The 24042-nt window shown below is 46.2% G+C and overlaps 1 protein-coding gene across 1 annotated transcript in view; it reads right to left on the minus strand.

Annotated features, from left to right (window-relative positions):
• Positions 1-1283: 1283 nt before the first annotated feature.
• Positions 1284-24042, minus strand: part of LOC135234879 (dihydropyridine-sensitive L-type skeletal muscle calcium channel subunit alpha-1-like) — a 39329-nt gene continuing 16570 nt past the window's right edge. The window contains exons 12-46 of the mRNA XM_064299948.1: positions 23194-23401; positions 22607-22752; positions 22199-22286; positions 22084-22097; positions 21259-21358; positions 20831-20900; positions 20249-20381; positions 19470-19599; positions 19042-19101; positions 18840-18946; positions 18473-18560; positions 18127-18234; positions 17847-17899; positions 17425-17571; positions 16338-16539; positions 15651-15809; positions 14950-15060; positions 14654-14737; positions 12295-12342; positions 10520-10546; positions 9766-9891; positions 9235-9300; positions 9055-9146; positions 8421-8580; positions 7694-7821; positions 7231-7327; positions 6550-6652; positions 5839-5940; positions 5386-5519; positions 5024-5143; positions 4045-4274; positions 3385-3473; positions 2816-2910; positions 2423-2524; positions 1284-1824 (exon numbers count right to left, since the gene is read on the minus strand). Of these exons, the coding sequence (XP_064156018.1) occupies positions 1582-1824; positions 2423-2524; positions 2816-2910; positions 3385-3473; positions 4045-4274; positions 5024-5143; positions 5386-5519; positions 5839-5940; positions 6550-6652; positions 7231-7327; positions 7694-7821; positions 8421-8580; positions 9055-9146; positions 9235-9300; positions 9766-9891; positions 10520-10546; positions 12295-12342; positions 14654-14737; positions 14950-15060; positions 15651-15809; positions 16338-16539; positions 17425-17571; positions 17847-17899; positions 18127-18234; positions 18473-18560; positions 18840-18946; positions 19042-19101; positions 19470-19599; positions 20249-20381; positions 20831-20900; positions 21259-21358; positions 22084-22097; positions 22199-22286; positions 22607-22752; positions 23194-23401 (3970 nt within the window). The 3' untranslated portion in view covers positions 1284-1581. The remainder of the gene's footprint in view (positions 1825-2422; positions 2525-2815; positions 2911-3384; positions 3474-4044; positions 4275-5023; positions 5144-5385; positions 5520-5838; positions 5941-6549; positions 6653-7230; positions 7328-7693; positions 7822-8420; positions 8581-9054; positions 9147-9234; positions 9301-9765; positions 9892-10519; positions 10547-12294; positions 12343-14653; positions 14738-14949; positions 15061-15650; positions 15810-16337; positions 16540-17424; positions 17572-17846; positions 17900-18126; positions 18235-18472; positions 18561-18839; positions 18947-19041; positions 19102-19469; positions 19600-20248; positions 20382-20830; positions 20901-21258; positions 21359-22083; positions 22098-22198; positions 22287-22606; positions 22753-23193; positions 23402-24042) is intronic.

A 24042-nucleotide genomic window follows, 5' to 3' on the forward strand; every position in this document is an offset into this window, starting at 1 on the left:
GATTTTTATTTTTGCAATTTGATAACTACACTGTAAATACTGTAAAAGCTACGCATAGCATACATTTGGCCTACAAAGGGAGGGAAATGGGTCAGGGAGGTGGAACTGAGAGCGCAAAACCATTTTCCAAATAGCATAAAAAGGCATAAAAGCACTCAACCAATAGGCTAGGGCACTTGGAGCTCAAGAAAACACAAGGGACAGGCAGAATAGACCAATCAAAAGTTTACCGTAAAATAACACCTTTAAGACTTGTAAGCGAGAGACATGATGCTGCTTTGCAGTACGGCTGAGCCTTCCCCAGAAAAGCATTTCCCTCAAAATCACACAATTAAAGTACCTCCAAACAATTTCAGAAAGTGCAAAAATGTTGAGTCCTTAAGTTAATTCGGTTTGAACTGCAGGAGAAATGTGGTGCTCTGCAGTGGGTCCTCAGCAGTATTTTGCCGACAGCACAACCTCCTAACCCTCATACTCCAGGCATGAAGACAACGATACGTGCCCCGAGGAGAGAGGCCTGAAATGTCTACCTCCAGACGCCTTCCGCACACCTCTCCACGAGCCCTCCCGAGTTTATGCAAGTCTTCAGATCTGAAGCTAAAGGAGACTGACACCTTCTAAAAAATAGATTCATCCATTGAGATAACAGGCACACTATCAAAAAAGGCATGGTCTGTAAGAAAGGCAAATGATTCTCATAAATAATGACTGACCAACAGTCATGTTTGACAATATAATAAAAAGTACTGAAAAAAGGAACAACACTTTTTAAAAAATCCTCTCATGAACAAAGGCCTCAGAGTTTCTCTAGTTTGAAGAGATAGGCCATGAAGGAAATTGTGTTGTCAATAGTTTTGGATAAAACCTACAAATAAAAAGGGCAAAGCACTGGCATTTTTCAGTTTAATGCACAAGATCCTTTCCCTTAAAAACAAGTCCCAGTGGCCTTTGCTTCACAGAAGATTCATCTGGAAGACTCTCAGGCAACACTGGGAACATCAGCCTAAATTCAGTCAAAGTTGAGCGCAGACTCTAACACTGAGAAAGGCACCCAAAATCTCTGTATTCGGTGCTTAACCTTTTTTCCACTTCCTGTGGACGGCAAGCCCCTGACTGACCCTCACTGACCTTCAGAAAACTCAGCTGAAGCTCCAGGTTTGTGTAGCTGCGAAACTGCCACTCAAAGACACAGCCGTTAGCCTTCAGCAATGAGTCATTTTAATATCGCTTGAAGAACATGAAGAAACTTGAACAACCATGAAGGAAAAATATTCATGAATCTGTTGTCTTAATTTACCTTTTTATTTCATTAATCTATGTCTTGTGGGCAGTGGATCACGTAAAGACATGTTTTTTTTGTTGTTGTAGTTTTTCTCTAGTCTGAGGTTCCAAGTCTTAAGACTTTCCACCTCAAGTTTGCTTAAAATACAACTGCAGTCAACGTCTTAAAACAGGGTTGGGTCAGCCAATCAGGGCTCATTTCCTGTCCAAGGTAAGCAATCAGGCTTTATAATCCTGTGATGTCACCTACAAAGCCTTGTCAATTGTGATGTCACAGAGGCAGCGGCATGCCGACGGGGCTTATGGGTTGCCGCTGGCCCCAGGGAGCTGTGAGGAGGGCGGGGCTGGGGTGGGGCCAGGTGGGGTTGGGATGGGCCGTTTCTTCCGTTTGATCACTCGCCCCGAACGGCCGTTGAGGAGGGCCATGGCCGCCGACTCCATGTCTTTCACGTCGACGAGGAGAGCTTCAGCCATTTCCTGCTTCGTTACCGACACAAACTTCGGATCCTGCGCCAACGTGCCCAGACCTCCTTCCGTCAAGATCTGAAAAAAAAGTGTCAGAATAACATTTTGAGAAATTTTTGAGGACACAAGTAAACATGCTGTGTAAGCATTTCACAGTAACAAATATATGAAAAGTGATTTCAAAGGCACGTTCGTACAAAGCACTTCAAGTAAATCGTACTGTGATGCTGAAATAGTAAAACAACTCTATAGCACATTGCTTACAATGCAAACTTGAAGAATCCATGCAGGAAATGGTGATTAATTTTGTAATGTTATATTTTTAAATTGGCAAATCAGTCAGATTAAGTTGTCCAGTTGGTTTAGCCAAACCGTGCATATTTTAAATATCTTTTCTACTGTTGGGTATTTAAGCGGGTGTTCGCCCGTCCCCGGTGACGAGCTGTGTGAGTGAGCTGAGGAGGCAGACCTAAACAGCGTCACTGCTTACGGTGGCCACTAGAGGGCCACCCTCAAAAGAAGGGGTTCAGGGGTGAAATTAATTCACACAACCACTAAATGTCTCTAGTCATCTAGGAAACGTAAAAATAGGTCGTTTGGAGGATTTGACCAGATGTAATGTATTTACATCCTGACGGGATGTTGGCAGGACTTGCGCGGAATGACTTCTGCTCACCTCTTGTATCAGCTGATCAGTAGCAGGAACAGGATTCTGCTCCATTGGCTGCTGGGAGTCATGTGACTTGCTAACATTGTCCCTACTGGGGATATAAGGGAACTACGGGGAAGACATTGAAAACAATTACAGTAGAACTCAATGAATTCAGCAGAAATCATTCAGTAAATAGAATTACATTGTACCAGTACTAGTAGTCATAGAGATGTCAGTGCTGTTTTAGTAAACTTTCAGATGCCTGTAAACTTTTAGTAAAATTTTACAGGCATCTAAAAGGTTAAAGTATTTCTAACACACCAATTATTTGACGCATGTCCGGTAAGAGCAAATGGAGGGTAAACGAGCAGGAAAGAGGTAAATCAGTGTGTTTTGTGGGCTTCCACCCCTCCTCACCTGAGTGGTGTCAGTCCTCACTACCACCTCTGAGAAGAGCCTATCGCTGCTGTCCGTGAGGGCGGAGCCACGCTGGGGGGCCAATGAGGGGCAGCCTAGAGAGACACCACAGGACAGAGAGATATGCTCTCACAAACTGGGAAGCTTTTAATTTTACTGTAACCACAGAGCTGGAATCGAATCCAAATGCACAAAACTGATCCGGATTTCAACATTTCTAAATTGTGAGCAACCCTGGAAAATGAGATTTTATGAAAGTTAAACTTTCGATTTTTTTGACCAGTGAAGACGATAGTGTAACTACTGACCATCATTCAAAATTCTTGTTTATAAAACATACAAATAAATACATATAAGGACCAGAGCTGGTCAAATGTATTGAAACAGGATTGCATCTTTCACAGTACCAACGCGGTGTCCAAATTATATTTCTCAATGCAACATAATGTTAGCGCTTACTGAGTTAAACATCTTTCGGGCTACAGAAGGAAGTCCATGTGCATGACATGGACTACCATGTGTGACAGGACAGTCAGATTTACCTCAGTGTTCAGGTGTTTTTGACTCACCTGTGCAGTGTTCTGAGTCCTCACTGAAATAGGTGCTGCTTTCATCAGCGGACAGAAGCTCTGAGTTTCCTTCTCTTTCATAAGCAAACCTGCAGAAGCCAAAAATGCAAGCCCGTTCCAACAACTCAGTCCCACGCTCAGATCAGTTACACAAGCCGTGCACTCCATCGGACAGCCAAATTACTTCATGTCCTCTCTGTATTCAAAATGTACAAATATGAAACTGGAACAACACTCATATGGACTTGTATAACAGTTTGAGCATTTGTAATTGACGTAATTGAAGAAGAACAAAAACAGAGTCAGATAAACAGTGCTGTCACTCTACGTGCCACAGTGAGGAATGTTTCAACACTGGACTGGAGCGTGAGCAAACTATACACAAAATGTGGGCCGTCAGCCAATCAGCGCTCAGCACTCAACAGCTTGCATGTGAAGCCTGTTGTAACTGCAGGCTGAGACAGACACATGTGGGGGGTCTTTGTGTTCTGACAGATGCACAAACGCACAAACCCGTACAACACAGCAATTCTATTTCAGTAACACAAAACACCTATGTACTGCATGCTTTTCAGAACACATACCCGTACCTCACACCTAATCTGTTCGCAAAGGGCATATTTGAAAACCGTTTTAGGATCCCGGAGTCGGAGCTCTCACCCTTGCATTGCGTTATTGTTCAAGTTGTTGTTGTTGGTGTTGCTTTTTGGGGGCGTCATGGGAAAGAACTCCGTGTTGGGCAGGAAGACAGAGTCTGGGGGCGACTCGATGTCCTCGGGCCGACTGTCAGAAATCTGCAGGGGGCGCTGGCTGGTCACCTGCGTGTGCAGGGGGCTGCTGGGCTCCAAGCTGAAGGGGTCCACGTGGTCACCAAACAGGCCCCCGGTTCTCTGGAAAGAGAATGGTGCGCATTGTAACCCTCCTGTGGAGAGGCCTGTGTCTCCCCTTTACAGCTGCTCTACATTATAGGTGCAGTGTTTGTGGTAATGCGGTAGTAATGTTACAGCGTTGTGTTTGGTATTGTTGTAGTAATGTTGCGGTGTTGTGTTTGTGGTAATGCGGTAGTAATGTTACAGCGTTGTGTTTGGTATTGTTGTAGTAATGTTGAGGTGTTGTGTTTGTGGTAATGCTGTAGTAATGTTGCGGTGTTGTGTTTGGTATTGTTGTAGTAATGTTGAGGTGTTGTGTTTGTGGTAATGCTGTAGTAATGTTGAGGTGTTGTGTTTTTGGTAATGCTGTAGTAATGTTGAGGTTGTGTTTGTGGTAATGCTGTAGTAATGTTGAGGTGTTGTGTTTGTGGTAATGCTGTAGTAATGTTGAGGTGTTGTGTTTTTGGTAATGCTGTAGTAATGTTGAGGTGTTGTGTTTGTGGTAATGCTGTAGTAATGTTGAGGTGTTGTGTTTGTGGTAATGCTGTAGTAATGTTGAGGTGTTGCGTTTGTGGTAATGCGGTAGTAATGTTGAGGTGTTGTGTTTGTGGTAATGCTGTAGTAATGTTGAGGTGTTGTGTTTGTGGTAATGCTGTAGTAATGTTGAGGTGTTGCGTTTGTGGTAATGCGGTAGTAATGTTGAGGTGTTGCGTTTGTGGTAATGTGGTAGTGGTAATGCTGTAATTATGTGATGTGGGTTTGTCTCTTACCCTGTAGATGCCCTCCTCTCCACCCTCCTCCTGGTCCAGCTCCTCTTCTACCATCAGGTCTCCTGAGATGGCCCTGTGCAGCTCTGGAGCTGCCTCCTCCTCGATGCTCCGCAGCCCTGCCTGTAGGAGGCAGTATGGAGGCAGTACAGAGAGAGGGAGAGAGGGAAGGAGAGAGGGAGAGGGGGGAGGGGGGGAGAGAGAGGGAGAGATGGGGAGGGAGAGAGGGAAGGAGAGAGAGAGGGAGAAATGAGGGATGAAGGTAGATGATGCCTGGCTGTAATATCATGCATAGGGGGCGCTGTAGAGAAACATGCATGGGAGGTGAAGCTGAGCTGTAGAAACATGCACAAGGGAAACAGCACCTGTATCTCCGGGGCGTTCTTGTTCTTCTTGCTGGGTCGATAGCCGTAGTACTCCTCCTGCCGCTTCATAAACTTGCGGAAGTAGTCCTGTATGAGGAAGGTGGCGTAGAACTTCCCCACCGTCACCTCGTCCTCTGCCGTCATCAAAACGAGACATTACCCACTCACGGTCACCTCGTCCTCTGACATCATCAAAATGAGACATTACCCCCTCACGGTCACCTTGTCCTCTGACATCATCAAAACGAGACATTACCCCCTCACGGTCACCTTGTCCTCTGACATCATCAAAGTGAGCAACTACACATTCACATCACTGGATTCTGACATGCTTTGCTGACTTCAGATTCCCAGACCTGAGCATGTTATGACAGGGGAGGCTTAACTCATAACCAGAGGGGGTGTTTTAGCATTGGTTAGCCCTATGGTCTGGCCTGGATCCCGCTGGCTCACCTCCAATGGGGGGAATGACCTGGTCCAGCAGCTTCATGCTCGTACGCTTCCAGATCTTCTTGATAATGGCTCGCAGCTCCTCATTGGCCTGTTCAAAATTACCTGTCCCAGATAGCACAGGTGAGAGATACAGCAGGGTTCAGGTATACGGAACCCAGCAGTTAATAACTGCATCGGGTTTAGCACCCTGCGTACCCTATGAGGTCACGTCTGAGCGGTAGGTTGTACAACATGCAGAATAAACTATCCTCTGAATTCCAATGATCTGTTTACTGAAATTCAGTGTTGGCCAGTAGTTTAACTACATGTAGTTAAACCAGTAGTCTACATTTTGAAGCAGTTTTCTGTTAAACTACAATGCATTCAAATTTGTGTAGTAGTTGCAGTACTTAATTACTTTTTTTGTCATTTTGAGGTGTAGTTAACTACAGGAACTTCCAACTCATTTTGGCCCTTTTTTTTCCAAACCTCTTTGACCAAATACCGCCTCCTCTCTCTCTTTTCCCTCTAATCCTAGTTGGCCGTGTGTGGCTCCAGGCCGTGTGCGGCTCCGGGGTGTGTGTGGCTCCAGGCCGTGTGTGGCTCCGGGCCGTGTGCGGCTCCAGGCCGTGTGTGGCTCCAGGCTGTGTGTGGCTCCGGATCGCATGCGGCACCAGGCTGTTTTGGGCTCCAGGCCGCAGCAGAACGCTGGAGCTGAGGAGAGCTACTCACCCTCGGTCTTTATATGTAGCGCGGTCCTGACCAGGGCAAACAGGGTGGCATTGAAGGTCACCGTGCCGTCGCTGTTCAAGGGCATGTTCATTGATATCAACCGCTGGATTGCGCACACACACACACACACACACACAAAGATTTGTCAGCATCACTGTGCAGATGGTTTAGAAAGATCTACATTAGACTGCCTTAAAGTGTCATTGTTCAGAAAATTTTACTTTTAATCAATTCTTCTACTAATTCTACAACTCCTTCTACTAATATTCCACACACTACTTAGATTATACATGTCAGAACTATAGCCTTATATGATTTACAGCAGGGCTACCCAACCCTGTTCCTGGAGATCTACCATCCTGTAGGATCCAACCATAACAAAGCACATCTCATTCAACAGCTAGAGATCTTATTCAGCTGCTAATTTGTAGAATCTGGTGTGAATCAGGGTTGAAATGAAAACCTATAGGACAGTAGATCTCCAGTACCAGGGTTGGGCAGCCCTGTTTTACAAGGTAGCCCATAGATACAATAATTCCAGATCAGAGAATGTATATCTCTGATAGTAACTGCATCGAGTTATAGGCTCTGTGCAATAGTACAAACCACTCTATTGGCTTTCTAAATGTAGATCAAGTTCTCCTTTGCCTCCTGGTCAGACAGTCTCTCTCCTTCACACACCTTGCATGCAGAACGGTGAGGACAGAACTTTCCGAATCCCAGCGGAGGCTGGATCCTCCGCAGCAAAGTAACCACATCCAAGTGCTTGATTCGCCCCCTACAGGACAGGAGGACACACTGCACTCAGTGTTACACTATCTCACTATCTATATACCAGGCTAGCAGCACTTTTAGACAAGAGAGAATCTGTTTGCAGAGTTGCTAAATTACTAATGTGGTTTAACTGTGAAACAAGACCCAGAACTTACGTACAAATTTAGACTTGCAAATATAAACATGGTGAGAAGAGTGTGCATGTGACATTGGTATGGTAAATCACCAGAGATAAGCCTCTTGCCTTTGGAGTGAAGAGGAAGCAGCCCTGTGTCTTACATTATTCTGTTCTAAAGTTCTGCTGACGGCAGTGTTTAATGGGTCACTAGCGAAGGGGTTACCCTTCCCACAGCGTGACCCACACACTCACGTGGCTTCAGGGTCATACTCCGCCCAGATTCTCTTAAACTCGTCCAGGTGATGGGGACCAAGGATTGACCAATCACGTGTCAGATAGTCAAAGTTGTCCATAATGACTGCCACAAACAAGTTGATGATCTGCAAAAGAAAAACAGCAGGGTCCATACAAGCTCAATTAAGTTCTGCGTTTGTTAATTAATCAGACCAAAAACTTGATGTGTTTAACATCATATCAAATACATTTTATTTGTATAGCACTTTTTAGTGAAAACTGTCACAAAGACGCTTTACAGAGTAGCATATAAAGAACAAAAACCAAGCCTGAACCCCCAAATAGCACAAATCCAAAACTCCCCAGTAAGGAGAAAACCCCTCAAATGGTGGCGATAAAAAACTCCCCAATGGGAAGAAATCTCGGGAAGAACTCGGCTATAGAGTGTTCTAGAACCCGGCTATGCATGTTTACACCAGGCCAACCAATCCTCCACTGGTGTAAACATGCATTTCACTGATTATTAACACCTAGTGAGTTACTGTACAAGCCCAGTTCCCTACCCAGAACGCCACACTTCTTCACTATATTGGCTGCTGACTGGTTTACTGATGCTTCATGAGTACCTACACATTCCCATATGCAGACAATAGCAGGACATGCTTATTTAGGTGTCATGTACTACATCCCAGAATGGAGAGCTGTTATTGGCTGAACCAGGATGCGGCGGTCACATGATGCTCACCAGGAAGGCGCAGAGCATGTAGAAGCTGAGGAAGTAGAAAATGGCGAAGTTGGCCCCGCAGGTGTACTCCTCCCCTGGCAGGAAGTCGGACTTGGGGTCGCAGCGCTTGCCGTACATGCTGGCCAGCATGATCTCCTGCCACGCCTCTCCCGTGGCACATCTGTGCAGGAGAGAGCACCCCCACATCTGCAACGCTGTACACCCCCATGCACAGCCTACTGTGCGTGGCACAGCTGTGCAGGAGACAGCACCCCCACATCTGCACCCCATACGCGGCCTACTGTGCGGTGCCTACTTCCATTCCTGTACGCATTATCTGTTCCACATATCATTCTATTTTTACTATGCACTTGAGTACTTTATCATTTAAATCACCTTTTGTATCATTAGTAGCATTTTTCCACAAAACGTTAGCTGGGGATATGGGGTAGAAATTAGCCGTGGAGGAGAAAACAGCTTATATGCACTACAGAGGTACTTTGTACTGCACGGGTGAACACAAATGTATGCACCTATATCAGAGTCTGGACCCTCACACATCTACGGCTGAGTTTTGAGCCAGTAAGAAGTCACGCTGATGACGCCTTCCTCTTTGGCCCACAAATCTACGGCAGAATCCTGAGCGGTGGCTCACCGGAACAGCAGGAGCACGGCCTGAGGGAACGTCTGGAAGTTGTTGTTCCGGTTGATCTGCGTGCCGTCCACCAGAGCTACCTTACCGAACACCTGCGGGCGGGCGGAGGAGAGTGAGTCTGTGTGCACCGGCTCCACTGCAGCTACTGTACACCTTTACAGGGCGCGGCACAGTTCTTACCTGCATCCCGATCACAGCGTAGATGAAGAAGAGCATGACGATGAGGAGGGCGACGTAAGGCAAGGCCTGCAGTGCACACAGAGATACACACACAAACACACCCACGCACACACCATCAGAACCTGTGAATACAATTCAACTGGCCCCCTTGTGAGTGGTTTTTAATAAATAACAATCCTGTACTTGGACAAATTACAAACGATTCTGAATTGTGACCATCTCCATTTCCAGTGCATTCATATCTTTAAAGTCACACTGTAACCCCCTCTCTGTGCCAGCCTATCTACCACTGGGCTGGATATCAGCTTGAATTCCCTGCATCCTTTCCACCCCTGGCCTCCCTCTGAGAGGCCACGCCCTCTCCACCCATCAGGAAGGGCTAGAAAGTCCACAGCAGTTTTAACCCCAACCCAATCCTCTGTCTGATTGGACAGGCTCTCTCAGCTCACCTGGAAGGACTTGATGAAGGTCTACAGCAGTTTTAACCCCGACCCTATCATCTGTCTGATTGGACAGGCTCTCTCTGCTCACCTGGAAGGACTTGATGAAGGTCCACAGCAGGTTTCGGATGCCCTCCGATCGGTTCAGCAGCTTCACCAGCCGCATGACACGGAAGAGCCGGAAAAAGGTGATGGAGACCCGCGCGTTCTCCGCGTCCTTCCGGAACAAGAGCGAGCGAGAGCACGGATCAGCACACACGACTCACAAAGATTCTGTAAAGCAGCCAGATACTCAATTCCTGTGTTCCTTCCGTCCTCTACCTCCCGACTGCAGCAGTTTCTGAGTGGCCACCGGAGTTTGTGTTGTATTGCAGTTTATGTATTTTCAGAAGAGGCATGCGAAAGGATAGAGCATCCATAGCCACAGAACTAACTTTGGCCCCATCCTTTGAATGCTCATAAGGTTCGTCAAATTTGAACATTGCAGATTTAGCCATGGAGAGATTAACTTTACTTTAAATATAGCTTTATAAGGCTAGAGCACAATTATACATTTGTCTCTTACCAAATGCTCATAGTAATGCAATAAAACATTAAATAGGTATGGAAAGAAACATTTTAAGGATTACAAATACAACTACTGTATGTCCACTCTAACTAGATCTGCACATATTTGTATGCAATTTACAAAAATTTAGCTTCATATATGCATTTTGGAAACAACAAAATACAGGAAATAGATAGTAATAATAATAAATAGTTTTAGATATTAATACATAATCTTCTCTAAAGCACATACACTCAGAACAGACAGAAATGAGTGAAGTTTATGTATGAAGACTTACTGCAATGGCCTGCATGGGGTTTGTCTCCTAATGAAAAAGACAGATTTGATTGGTTATTGCCAGCACAGTCTTTATTTCTACGCGTCCTACAACATCGAGCACAAGTCCACATCAGGATTAGCAGGGTGTTAAGCATGTTAATTACTCTGTAGGTTACGGTGTTCCGCCTGGTACTGAAGTCTGGGGATGCACCTTACGGCCACCAAACGCAATGGCGGCTATTGAGCTGAAAGTTTAAAAAAGCTTTAGACTGATTATTGAACTCAACTTGTTTTCAGTCATTTTCAAAGTCGAGACCAGTAACAGACTAGTCGAGACCAGTGAAGTTTTCTGCCTCGATTTTCAGCTCAGCAGCCACCACTGCTCAAATGTACCCATATTTCTGTTGTTTGGGGAAGAAAGAGAGCTTATAGGGGAGCAGGAAGCTGTACCAAACCTCACTGCTGTTGAAGGGATTCCCCTGAACTGCTGGTGCTCCTGGTGAGGATTTCCAAAAGTTTTGTGCCCCAGGAATGGTGTTTATTAACATTCATTTATACAGGGTAGGTTGACTGAGCACACACGCTCTTTTACAGCAACGCCCTGTTATTGCTTTCCCCCCAAAGTAGCCTAACCTGCATGTCTTTGGACTGTGGGAGGGAACCGGAGTACCTGGAGGTGATAAGGCTTGGTCTTCCTGCCAAATGGCTGCTGCACGAGTTTGGTTTTTGTAGCCGGTACTGTGTGTTGTATTTGTTAGAATTCCTGATTGGAGGGTTAGGCACTGTTACTGATTACCTCGTTGAGTAGAGACACACGCATGCTGTTGAAAAGGAACACACACTAATTATGCTGTTTGATCAGCTAATCTTAGCTCTTCAAATCCACATGAAGCTTCACTGGCATCTCAAGAACGTCTTTACACAAGCACAATAAGCCATATTATAATAATCATCCCTAAAAACCTAACTTTTGGCTCCCCTTCTTATTTTTTCTCAAGACCCAAACCTTGGACTAATCAGGTTGAATAAAAGACAGAAAGGGATGTAAAAATTTTGAACAAGATCTTTGCTCTTTGTGAAAAAGATAGCTGTGTGACCTGACTCTAGCTAGACAAATTCTGGTGGATAAATAAGATAAATAAGATCTAATATGTATGATTAATGATTATGAAATACAAAACACAAATACATTTAATTTAATTTAAATTAAATTATCAGCATCCCAGGAAACATCCTCTGCATGTGACCCCTGTAGAGTGAATCTCCTCTTTCAGCATGCAGTCTACATGCAGAGAAGCCCATCTCTCACTTTTACAAGCTTTTCCCCTCCTGTCAGTGAACTGTAAACCATCACACCGAATGCTGGGGAAGCTATGCCACTGTTTACAAGTCCCACTGTCCTTGTGGAAAAAGTGAACCAGCTGCAGTTCTGTCCCTTCCCACAGTCCTTTTCTCTTGTGATTTACCCCAAAGAGTCGAACACTTTCACGATGATCACTGTTCGGACGCATTTCTGCCATTACGGTTATTACCAAATGACTCCAATAACCCGAGGTACTAGCCTTGATAAAGCTTTCTAAGAGAACTGCAGCAGAGATCCAGAAGGCCATACCTGGACACCAGGCATTGGCGGCTTTGGGTCGGATGTGTTTGCTGATGCAGAGGAAGGGGTGTTAGTACTTCCTGGTCATGCACAGTGTCACGTCTTGCAGAGAAAAGGGGCGGAGCCAACAGCAGTATTGAGAAACAGGAGTGAGGTCACCGCAAGGTTCATGCAGTGGAGCAGATATTTACGCCACAGCCGTGGAGGCAGTACAGTCCGCCGCTAGCAGCCAGAGCACTCTGGAGGAGGAGACAGAGAGAGAGAGTTTGTCAGGACGGGGTGCTCAGCTGGTGTGGGGAGGAGGGGTGCTCTGGAAGGCTTCAGTTGGTGGGCCTGTGGGGGGGTGTGGATACTTAGAGAGAATGGGAAAGAGAGACCATCACGTACTATGATGTGGAGAGAGAAAGAAAGGCAGAGGAAGAGATGGAGAGAGGGGGTGAGAGAGGTGTAGGGAGACAGGGAGAGAGAGGTAGGGAAGGAGAGAGAGGGGGTGGAGAAACAGAAGTAGAGAGAAGGGTGAAAGCAGGTGACCATGGCTGAAGATGGGTGAGGAGGTCCACAGTGAGTCTCAGGGTACAGCCCCCAGCACCTGACCCTAACGATGGGCTGTCAGGCTGCTCTGCATGCAGGCTACCGACCATCATTTACCTGTGTGTACTTCACTGTGTGAATGCTAACATACTGTATGTACCTTATTTACATTACCTTACATTTATTTTGCATTAATTTATGATCTACTCCTTTCTGAAGCACAGTAAAATAATCTTTATTTCATAGGCAGGTAAGGTGTATGGTTCCCAAAGCACCTCCATTACTGAACACATTTGTATCAATGGAAAAAAACAGAAGACCTGTGCACAATTAGCTCTCTCCCAAAAGCGTTGAATTTTTTACTTGAGAGAAATGTTGATGTACTCTAATGGCATAGTATGAAGGATTTTTACCTTGAACATACTATAAAATAACAATGTTCAGTCATATCTATGATGCACTGGCTATCTCTGTCTCTGTGCACATTTGCCGAATCCATGCTCCTCTGCCTGTATTTCTTATTAAGATGTGCTTGGGACGTTTCTCGGTGTGACACTCTTTTCTGTGTGGGGAGGTGTGGGTGTGGCTACAGAGCCTGTGGGGTGGGAACAGGTTTTCAGAGGAGCGTTTGTAGTACAGCGAAGCAAAACAACAAGCCAACAGGGCTTGTTCAAAAACCAGAGTCAACCTTGGAACTGCTTTTCCTCGATGAGAAAGCTATCAAAAACGAGATATAAAAATAAAAACATATAAAAACATAAAATATAAAAACAGAGGTGTGTGGGCAGGATTGAGGATGGAGGAGGAGAATTCTTTGATAGCAAACAAAGGACCACCGCAAGGCTAAAAATCCTGCATAGTATGCCTTTAATGAAACACTTTTTGGATAAGACTGCATTCTGTTCTGTAGTTTCCTGTCTACCCTTTCCTGTTCTAACTCATTACCCTGGACTGCAGTAATAATGTAAGATCTCTCTTGATTCCACTGTTCATCACACTTTTGGCCCATTTCCTGGTTGCTTTTTTAAATCGTGGATAAGAGCATTAGAAACTGGTCAGGTGACCTTCTATATTCAGGTGCAAATCTCCTGTCTTTCAGCAAGGTAAATTCCACTGAACACTGGAATAACAGGTGTTGTCATTTCCTGTTACTCTCTAAGACCCACTATTAGCAGAGAATAAGATAACACACTAAGATGACGGAGCTGTTATTTCCTGTTGCTCCGTGGAAAACGCTATTGAAGAAGGGCATAAGGGCAATATAACTGACTGTTTGTGTCCTCAGAGTGGTCCACTGGTGATGTGTGAGGTCACACAGGTATGCTCGCATGTTGGATGTGGGTGGATGGGGCGGTACGATGAGTGAGGTGGGGATGGATTCGTGACGCGAGACCAGGGCGTGAGACGACAGTGGACAGGGGTGCGAGACACCGTTACTGACCATGTCCTGTGAGCTACTGTTGAAATGGCCTGCAGCCTGGGGGGCCTGGACTGTGTGTCTCTGGGTGAGGGCATCGAATAAACACAGGCCACGTTATCAAAGAACAGCGCCTCTCCTACACCTGGGGTTCCCAAACTTTTCTCTGATGCGACCCCAAATGGATGCTCGCAAATTTACATGACCCCAACACCCCACCCACACACACGCCTTGTGTCTAACAGAACCGTTTAGCCGTGACTATATTGGTGATATACCACAACCTCTCGTGCCTCACTGCTTTATTATAGTTGGCTTGTTGTGATCTTCCACGTGTAGTAGCCTACGTACATTTGAATTATTTAAAGAGACAAAAAATTTGTTAACTTTCTTCCCCCCATAGTTTTTAGGCGACCCCACATGGGGTCATGACCCACAGTTTGGGAACCCCTGTCCTGCACGTAACCAAAGAACAGCAATTCAAATGACTGCCCCACACATTTCAGTCACAGCACAGCAGTAAGACAGTACTGCCTGGAAAGAATAAGAAGGCCGTCACCTCTCCCATTGGGAAACGCCGACAGGACGGGTGCAGTACTCACGTCGATCTCGCTCAGTACGACGTCCACAATGCTGCCGATGACGATCAGGAAGTCAAACACGTTCCAGGGGTCCCCAAAGTATCCCTACACAAAGAGACGGAGGGGTTCCAGTGGAGGGTGTGAGGAAGGGACACATGCAATGCATTCCTGAGCAGGTTCTCTGGTTGTGATAACACCCATCGCTGCAGTGTTCACAACCATGGAAAAAACATCCTGCTGCTTTTTGCCCCCAATGAACTGGAACTGGAACTTATGGGAAATGTAGTTACCCTAACAGACTGCCACAAGACACTCACCTTGGCTTTGAAGGCCATGAGCTTGAGGATCATCTCCACAGTGAAGAGCACAGTGAAGATTACGTTCAGAGTGTCAGAGAGTTTAGTCACATGGTCTGACTGGTTACAGTGCTGCATGTTTGGAGGGAAAAAAAGCACCGTCACAACAAGCAACGTCTGGGGCTTTGTATCTAAAATCCAGCTGCATTCAATATGAGGGACCAGTCAGTTTTGTGAATGGCAAAATGAATGAAAGAGACATGTTTGGTACAATGTGTTTCTGTATGCATCTGAAATCCCAGGAAGATGGTATTGAGTGTGTTCACCTGCTTGCCCAGGTAGATGGTGTTGAGTGTGTTTACCTGCTTACCCAGGTAGATGGTGTTGAGTGTGTTTATGTACATGGCCAGGTAAATGGTGTTGAGTGTGTTTACGTACATGGCCAGTTAAATGGTGTTGAGTGTGTTTACGTACATGGCCAGTTAAATGGTGTTGAGTGTGTTTACGTACATGGCCAGTTAAATGGTGTTGAGTGTGTTTACGTACATGGCCAGGTAAATGGTGTTGAGTGTGTTTAACTGTTGGCCCAGTTAAATGGTGTTGAGTTTGTTTAACTGTTGGCCCAGTTAAAACGGTGTTGAGTTTGTTTACCAACATGGCCAGGTTAGTGGTGTTGAGTGCATTTATTTGCATGACCAGGTCAGTGGTGTTTCTGTGCATACCTGCATACCCAGACAGAGGGTGTTAAGCATGATGAGCAGGAACATGAGGTACTCGAAGTAGCAGGACGTCACCACATACCACACGCGGTACTGGTAAGGGTTCTTAGGAATGTAGCACCGCAGGGGGCGTGCTTTGAGGGCATACTGCACACACTGACGCTGGGGGTCAAAAGTCAAGCAAAGGGAGGGGTCACCGCTGGAGCTACACTACATTACATTTATTTGGGAGATGCTTTTATCCAAAGTGATGTACAATAAGTGGTGCGTCATTAAGATAAAATAACACGCATCACACTGATGCTGAGGGTCACAGGTCAAACAGTCAGAGGTCACAGCTGGAGGTGTGCCATTAAGATAAAATAACACACATACTGTAGTATCAGCAGATAAAAGACCTTATCTGTCACCTTTCTGCTATTATCAGTAATTTGATCATCTGCCTCCATGCATTTCCTGTGTTTTACTGGGGCCTCCTGATATGGCTACTGGAAAATAAAGCTACAAAAGAACAACTGATCTGTTGCTGCTGCATTAAGATTCTATTAATTTAACAGCTAGGCTAATAATCATTGGTGTTATGCTCTGATTGGGCAGGTAAAGACCACACAGGTGTGCCCAGTGGTGATGTGCCATGTGTGGGCGGGGCTAAGCATTAATGCCTCCGGGTTGGTTGTGGCTCAGGTATACCTGGTTCTTGTCCAGCTCGCAGTTCTTGTACTCCTCCTCACCCTGCTCCTGGAAGGTGACAATAACGAAGCCGACAAAGATGTTCATCATGAAGAAGGCGATGAGGATGATGTAGATGATGAAGAAGATGGATATGTCCACCCGGTTGTTGTAAACGGGGCCCATGTCCTCAACGTCTGAGTCAATGGCTTTGTACAGGAGCCTGCAGAACAACACAAAGGAAACACAGTACCATCACATTTTCACAAACAAAATAAATGTCAAGAAAGTGATGTGATGTTTGGTAAGGAAGCACCCGAGATTTTACAGCCAGGGCTGATTATTTGATTGATTTGGTTTTATTTTGGGCTGAGACGTGAGAGCCCAGGCTTCAGTCTGAGAGGGAGATCAGATGTCCCGCTTCACACTCACTGTGGCCAGCCCTCGAACCTCAAACGCTCCACACTCACTGTAGCCAGCCCTCGAACCTCGAATGCTCCACACACACTGTGGCCAGCCCTGGAACACCCCACACTCACTGTCGCCAGCCCTTGAACCTCAAACGCTCCACACATACTTGCCAGCCCTCAAACCTCGAACGCCACACACTCACTGAGGCCAGCCCTCGAACCTTGGCTTCACACTCACTATGGCCAGCCCTGAAACACCCCACACACACTGTGGCCAGCCCTCGAACGCTCCACACTCACTGTGGCCAGCCCTCGAACCTCGAACGCTCCACACTCACTGTGGTCAGCCCTCGAACCTCGAACGCCCCACACTCACTGTGGCCAGCCCTCGAACACCCACACTCACTGTGGCCAGCCCTCGAACCTCGAACGCTCCACACTCACTGTGGTCAGCCCTCGAACCTCGAACGCCCCACACTCACCGTGGCCAGCCCTGGAACACCCCACACTCACTGTGGCCAGCCCTCGAACACCCACACTCACTGTGGTCAGCCCTCAAACACCCCACACTCACTGTGGCCAGCCCTCAAACGCTCCACACTCACTGTGGTCAGCCCTCAAACGCCCCACACTCACTGTGGCCAGCCCTCAAACGCTCCACACTCACTGTGGTCAGCCCTCAAACGCCCCACACTCACTGTGGCCAGCCCTCGAATGTGGACACGGTGAAGAGCGCCAGCATGCCGTTCAGCACGTTGTCAAAGTTGAAGTCGTTGTTGACCCACACGCGGTTCCGGACCACCATGTCCTGCAGAGCGTTCTCCTTGTACACAATGAAGGTTCCACTGGGAAACAAATGACACTGATTAGCAGAGGGGTAAAAAGAGGGGGCTCAGTAATATAGGGAGTAGGTATTGATCAGTTATATAGGGAGTAGGGGTGGATCAGTTATATAGGGAGTAGGTATTGATCAGTTATATAGGGAGTAGGGGTGGATCAGTTATATAGGGAGTAGGGGTGGATCAGTTATATAGGGAGTAGGTATTGATCAGTTATATAGGGAATAGGAATGGATCAGTAATATAACTGCTGGTTGAAGACATTGAAGGCCCTTCCTTACTGGCACTCCGTCTCAGTTATCTTAGAGGGGTCGGTGCAGCTGTAGAATTTGCCCTGGAGAAAGAGAAGAAAATGAATTGTCAAGTGACATACTTCACTTCCAGTTACAATTCTGAAGTAATAAACTCATACCCGTAATAAAACAATTACATGGAGTTACATCTAGGACTGGTTTACCACTATAGCTGAAACACATTTAGATTTTGAAAATCCAATGATTTCACTAAGTCAGCCTGCACTGGCTTGCATCTTTAAAGCTGAGCACTTCTATGTTCTCTCACCTTGAAGAGCTGTACGCCAATGCAGGCAAACATGAAGTCCAGCAGCATGGTCACCAGGACGATATTGCCGATGGTCTTGATGGCCACAAACACACACTGGACTACGTGCTAATCAACAGGAGGCAAACACACACACATCAGACTTCCTGTTCCCTGACCAGAGACACTGATTGCTGGGATACTGATGCAGTTCCCTGTACTGGACTGGAATATCAGTTCATCAGGTTCTTCAGGGAATTTCCTGTCTTTCTGCAGGCTCATCCACCCCATTCAAAGTGCTGTCTGACTATCTGAGAAGCTGAAATGTGCGGGGAGGGTGGGGGGGGTGGAGGTGATGGAGCCGCACCTTCAGGCCCTTGGCTCGGTTTATGGCCCTCAGGGGCCTCAGCACCCTCAACACCCTGAGAATCTTCACCACGGAGATGGCACTGGACCTGCAGGAGAGAAAACCATGGCAACGAGACGTGTCACACATCTGTGGAGGACCAACAGTGCCGTCACACCTCCACTCTCAAGCAACCAACATAAATTTTATCTGTGTCTTTTTTTATGAACCATTCCTCCTAGATATCTCAGCTGTCTTCATGTTTATCCTGACCTTTTGTATTTATCACTGAAATAAATGCATTCAACAAGTTCAGTTTAGATATCACGGTGCATGGGCAATTTTTATGTATAAAATGACTACTGTCTGAAAGAGCTGGGTAACTTACTCCATTCCCATGGAGAGGAGAGACACGCCCACAACAATCAGGTCCAGGATGTTGAAAGAGTTCCGACAAAAAGAGCCTTTGTGCAGGATGGCACCGTATGTAGTCATCTGCAGTCACGCACAAGGTCACGCAAGGTCAGATGGATCTACAAGCCTGGGACATCTGTATGCAAACCAACGGGCTTTTACAGAAAGTCTCTTACCTTGAGCACAATTTCAACGGTGAAGACTGACGTGAAGACGATGTCAGCGTAAGCCAGGATCTGGTGGGATGGGCCGAGAAATAAGAGATGAAGACGTCTGAAGCTTTTCTGCGTTCATCACGTCTGTTCAGCCCGGGACCACCCTCCGCCACTGTCTCACCATCGGTGGGGTCGTAATGATAGTAACATAACCCAAAAGGTGGCTCTCAAACAGTGTCTGCAGGTGTTTGTGGTTTCCTTTCAATCAGCAGCCAAACAATGGCCCAAATTGTGCACTTAAGTGCTGAAACACATCAAAAACTAGCAAACAGTGCAGCCCTCTAGGATGCCATTTTGAGAACCCTGCTATAATTGGGCTGAATCATACCTTTCTTTAGAAATTGAGGTGAACTGGACATGGATAATGGCGATTGGTAGAGGAAGCTGACCTTGTTCCTGAAGGACAGTGGATCAATAGGATCTTCAGCAGCCAGAGAGATGCTGCTGAGGAGGATGAAGAGCAGGATGAAGTTGGTGAAGGTGGTGGCGTTGATGATCCGGTGGCAGAGCTTACGAAACCTGTCACAGCAGCAGAGACCAATCACAGAGTGTTCTGGACCATACCATCACCACAGAGACTGCTCCATTAAACTCAGCCTTCGTATAGACCACTCTATCAACTTCAGTCATCAACACTGAGACCACTTCATTAACCTGGACCTGAACCTCACCACCTGCCTTCTGCGAAAGACTTTGCTGGGTAAAACCACTCAGCATATAACCTCTAAATCAGGGCAGCCCAACCCTGCCCCTGGAGACCTACCGTCCTGTAGGTTTTCATTTCAACAATAATTTGACACACCCAATTCTACTAATTAGCAGCTCAATGGAATCTCTAGCTGTTGAATGAAGTGTGCTTTATTAGGGTTGGAGCAAAAGCCTACAGGATGATAGATATCCAGGAACGGGACTGGGCTGCCCTGCTGTAAATAATCCTGCAGTCCCTGCTGTCTCAAGCCTCAATCAGTAAGGGGAGCTGGATAAGTCAGATAAGTCATAAGTGATGACAGCATAGTAACATGAGCCCACCAATGCAAAAATGTGAAATAAACATTATTTTCGTTTTTAAGATATTCAGTTTAGTTTTGTGTCCTGCAATAAGAAGAGGAATATTTGGTGAAGGTGATGTGGTCCTGTCTCTCCTGATGGGGTTCCGTGGGGTACTGACTTGTTCTGTGGTCCAAAGATGAAGAAGGAACTGGCATCTGGCATGGGCACCGCTTTCTCTTTCAACTGCAGGTCTGCCATGGGGCGGGGCCTGGGACTGATCGGGATTTCTGGCTCCTCCTCCTCATCGTCACCTGCCCAATACAGCGGGGTGAAACCATTATTCGATCTGACGATGCAAACCAGACCAGAGCCAGCAAACCCAGAGAGCATGTGGTCCTGGAAGGTCACTGACTTTCAAGTGGATTTGTTCTACCTATTCTGTTGGTCAATTAGATTACTTTAACTATTTAAATGCTGGTACATCTAAATAGTTACTTGTAGGTATGCTCCTACAAATCCCTGAGAATTTTTAATGAAACATGACACTTACCAAAATGCACAATGATTTGAAAGAAGATTTGTGTTTTGAAAAGTGCAATCTGCAGGGATTTTACTTGAGTCTAAAGCCTTAAAATTTTCAAATAATTATGTGACTCAGGTATATTTTTAATGTTTATGTGTAGCTGCCTGTTACTGGTTTGAACATATGATTCTACACACTAACACAGAGGATAATAAAGTTGGTTTAAGAATAATTTACCTGGAAAATCAGCTGGAGGGAACGGGTCCTTAACTTCATTTACATTTGATTCAAACTCGTCCACTTTCAGCTGAAAAATTACATACTTTATTACTATACTCCATTTTACTACCAATCAAAGGAGCACTATCCTACCTGCGCAGAAATACAGTGTGCAATCGAAAATCTGCAGACAACCTTAAAACATGGAACGACCATTACGCCCTTATCAACCATTCTCCAGGAAGAGAGAGAACCATTCTAACAGAGGGATTGAGTGACCTATGTAATCACTCTACCATAGAATAGTGAACCATCCGAACAGAGGGCAGACGGACCTATGTAATCACTCTACCATAGAATAGTGAACCATTCTAACAGAGGACAGACTGACTGATGTAATCACCCTACCATAGAATACAGAACCACATCTTTCGGGATGGACAGACCTTGGCTGTGGTGGGGATCCCCTCTGCTTTAGCCCTCTGTTCCGCCAGCTTCTTCTGCAGCAGGGCCTTCTCCTCCTCTGACCTGTCAGGGATGAGCGTTCTGAGGGAGTGAAGAAAGAAGAGGTATTGGTAGAGAGAAAGGAATTATAACAAAAATAGGCTTGGACAGTCAATATAAACAGCTACCTATTTCTCTTTTGCTGTCAACTCCCTATGAGATACCTGTTTCCAGTACTTACCTGCACTGTCAGTAAAAGGGGTATGGTAGGGGTCCATTTTTGTTGTGTAATGTTCCCTCACTGGGCCATATTTGATTACTACTCTTTTATATTAGAAAACCTCACAGTGTGAGCAGTTCCCTGCCCTCACCTGAGTGGTTTCCTGCATACACCTGAGCAGTCTCCCCCACTCACTTGAGCTGTCTCCCCCTCTCACCTGAGCAGTCTCCCCCACTCACCTGAGCTGTCTCCCCCTCTCACCTGAGCAGTCTCCCCCACTCACCTGAGCAGTCTCCCCCACTCACTGAGCAGTCTCCCCCTCTCACCTGAGCAGTCTCCCCCACTCACCTGAGCAGTCTCCCCCTCTCACCTGAGCAGTCTCCCCCTCTCACCTGAGCAGTCTCCCCCACTCACCTGAGCAGTCTCCCCCTCTCACCTGAGCAGTCTCCCCCCACTCACCTGAGCAGTCTCCCCCTCTCACCTGAGCAGTCTCCCCCTCACCTGAGCAGTCTCCCCACTCACCTGAGCAGTCTCCCCCACTCACCTGAGCGTCTCCCCCTCTCACCTGAGCAGTCTCCCCCACTCACCTGAGCATCTCCCCCCTCACTTGAGCAGTCTCCTCTCACCTGAGCAGTCTCCCCACTCACTGAGCAGTCTCCCCCTCTCCCTGAGCAGTCTCACGCTCTCTGAGCAGTCTCCCCCCCATGAGCAGTCTCCCTCACGCTGAGCAGTTTCGACGCCTTCTCCAGCTTCTCCCTCGCTGAGGTCAGGCTCTGCTCCGCAGGTTGTCCACAGGACATGGCCAGAAGACTTCATGTGCAGGACGAGACTTCAAAGAAACAATACCAGCCCAGACGTGCATGTCCAGAACATTCCAGAACCACAGACTGAATCATGCCTCTCATCAGCAGCAGCAACCTCAACCAACCTCACCAGAAACAAGGGTGTCACAGGCACAAACCTGCGCAAACCATGTTCTGTGCCAACAGGACTTTACAAATAAACCTCCACTAATAAACCACAACTAAACTAGAAATGTACTAGAGCAGGGCTGTCCAACGCTGTAAGCTTTCATTTCAATTATAATTTGGCACACCTGATTCTAATAAATAGCAGCTCAATGAGATCACTAGCTTCTGAATTTGTCATGGATACAGTTGCCGCAGACAAACAGAATGATGAAGTAGATGCAGACCATGATTCCTGGGAAGACTGGTCCACCATAAGCCATGATTCCATTATACATCAGGGAGTTCCAGTCCTCTCCTGTGAGTATCTGATCACAACAGGAGGAACGGTTTAGTCTTTCTTAAACACAGATGATGACAAAATGAACCTAGCAGGGGACAGTTAGACTAGCACATAGCACCGTAGGGTTTGTAGCATTAAACAGTAAAAGAAGCCGCAATTTATGTTATATAACAATCACCTAATTTAAAGTGATCAAAATAATCATGACCATAAAGTTTCTCCTAAGCACCCGCTGCATATTTAGGTCAACAAAGCCAAGATGGTAAACAGTACATGTTACTGCAGATGAATTACCTGACTACCACATCCAACTTACCGCTTTTAATTACATTTAAATACCAGCTCTTTTATAGCATCAGTTCCCTGGAATCTATTTCTCTCCCACTGGCAAGAACTGGCCCAACATCGATAGCAGTGGGTGGGGTGGTGTTTGGGAAAGGTGTTAGTGCAGGACGGAAGGGGGTACCTGGAAGATACTGATGAGAGCCTGGGGGAAGTTGTCGAAATTGCTGCGTCGCACCTCCTGGTCCGGGAAGTTGAATTTGCCTCCAAACACCTGCATGCCCAGGAGGGAGAAGATGACGATGAAGAGGAAGAGTAGGAGGAGCAGGGAGGCTATGGAGCGCACGGAGTTGAGCAGGGAGGCGACAAGGTTGCTTAGCGATGTCCAATACCTGGGACACAGAGAGTGAGTGACACAGGGAGTCAGAGACAGAGAGAGTCAGACACAGGGAGTCAGAGACACAGGGAGGGGAGTGTGAGCTCTGTGGAGTGAGTGTGGAGTGCTCTGGATCAGGAGTCAGATACTGCATCTGTGCTGTAGACTGGGACAGTCTGAATTGTCACAGTAAATATGTGGAACATATATTCAATGTGAGATATGTAGAAAATAAGCACTTTAGCATGCTGGACACACAAATAATAACACAAGTTAAATCCTGTAATGGGAACGTTGCATCTATAGTTAACCAAGTCCCAAAGCAGCTTCACATTTCCATGACCTCACCAACAACACATATAAACTTACTCCTGATCTTCATCTGACCTGAGTCAAATATGTATTAGAAATATTTTAACTCTTTTAGAAGCCAGAAAAAACACTCCTGCAGATCCCTGATAAATTTTTCACTGAAAATTACATAAACATATGAAAGAATCATTTTGTTCTGCAAATAGAATATTGGGGAACATAGCTGTTTTTCCTCGTGTGTCTCAAATAATTATTATATCCAAATCTGGTTCCTCATAAAATAGTCATACAATCTGTGTATCCTTTTCTGAATCAAGCATAAGCACAATCTTTGGAAGTGATCTT

This window comes from Anguilla rostrata, chromosome 11 (assembly GCF_018555375.3).
Source record: "Anguilla rostrata isolate EN2019 chromosome 11, ASM1855537v3, whole genome shotgun sequence".
Classification (NCBI taxonomy): domain Eukaryota; kingdom Metazoa; phylum Chordata; class Actinopteri; order Anguilliformes; family Anguillidae; genus Anguilla; species Anguilla rostrata.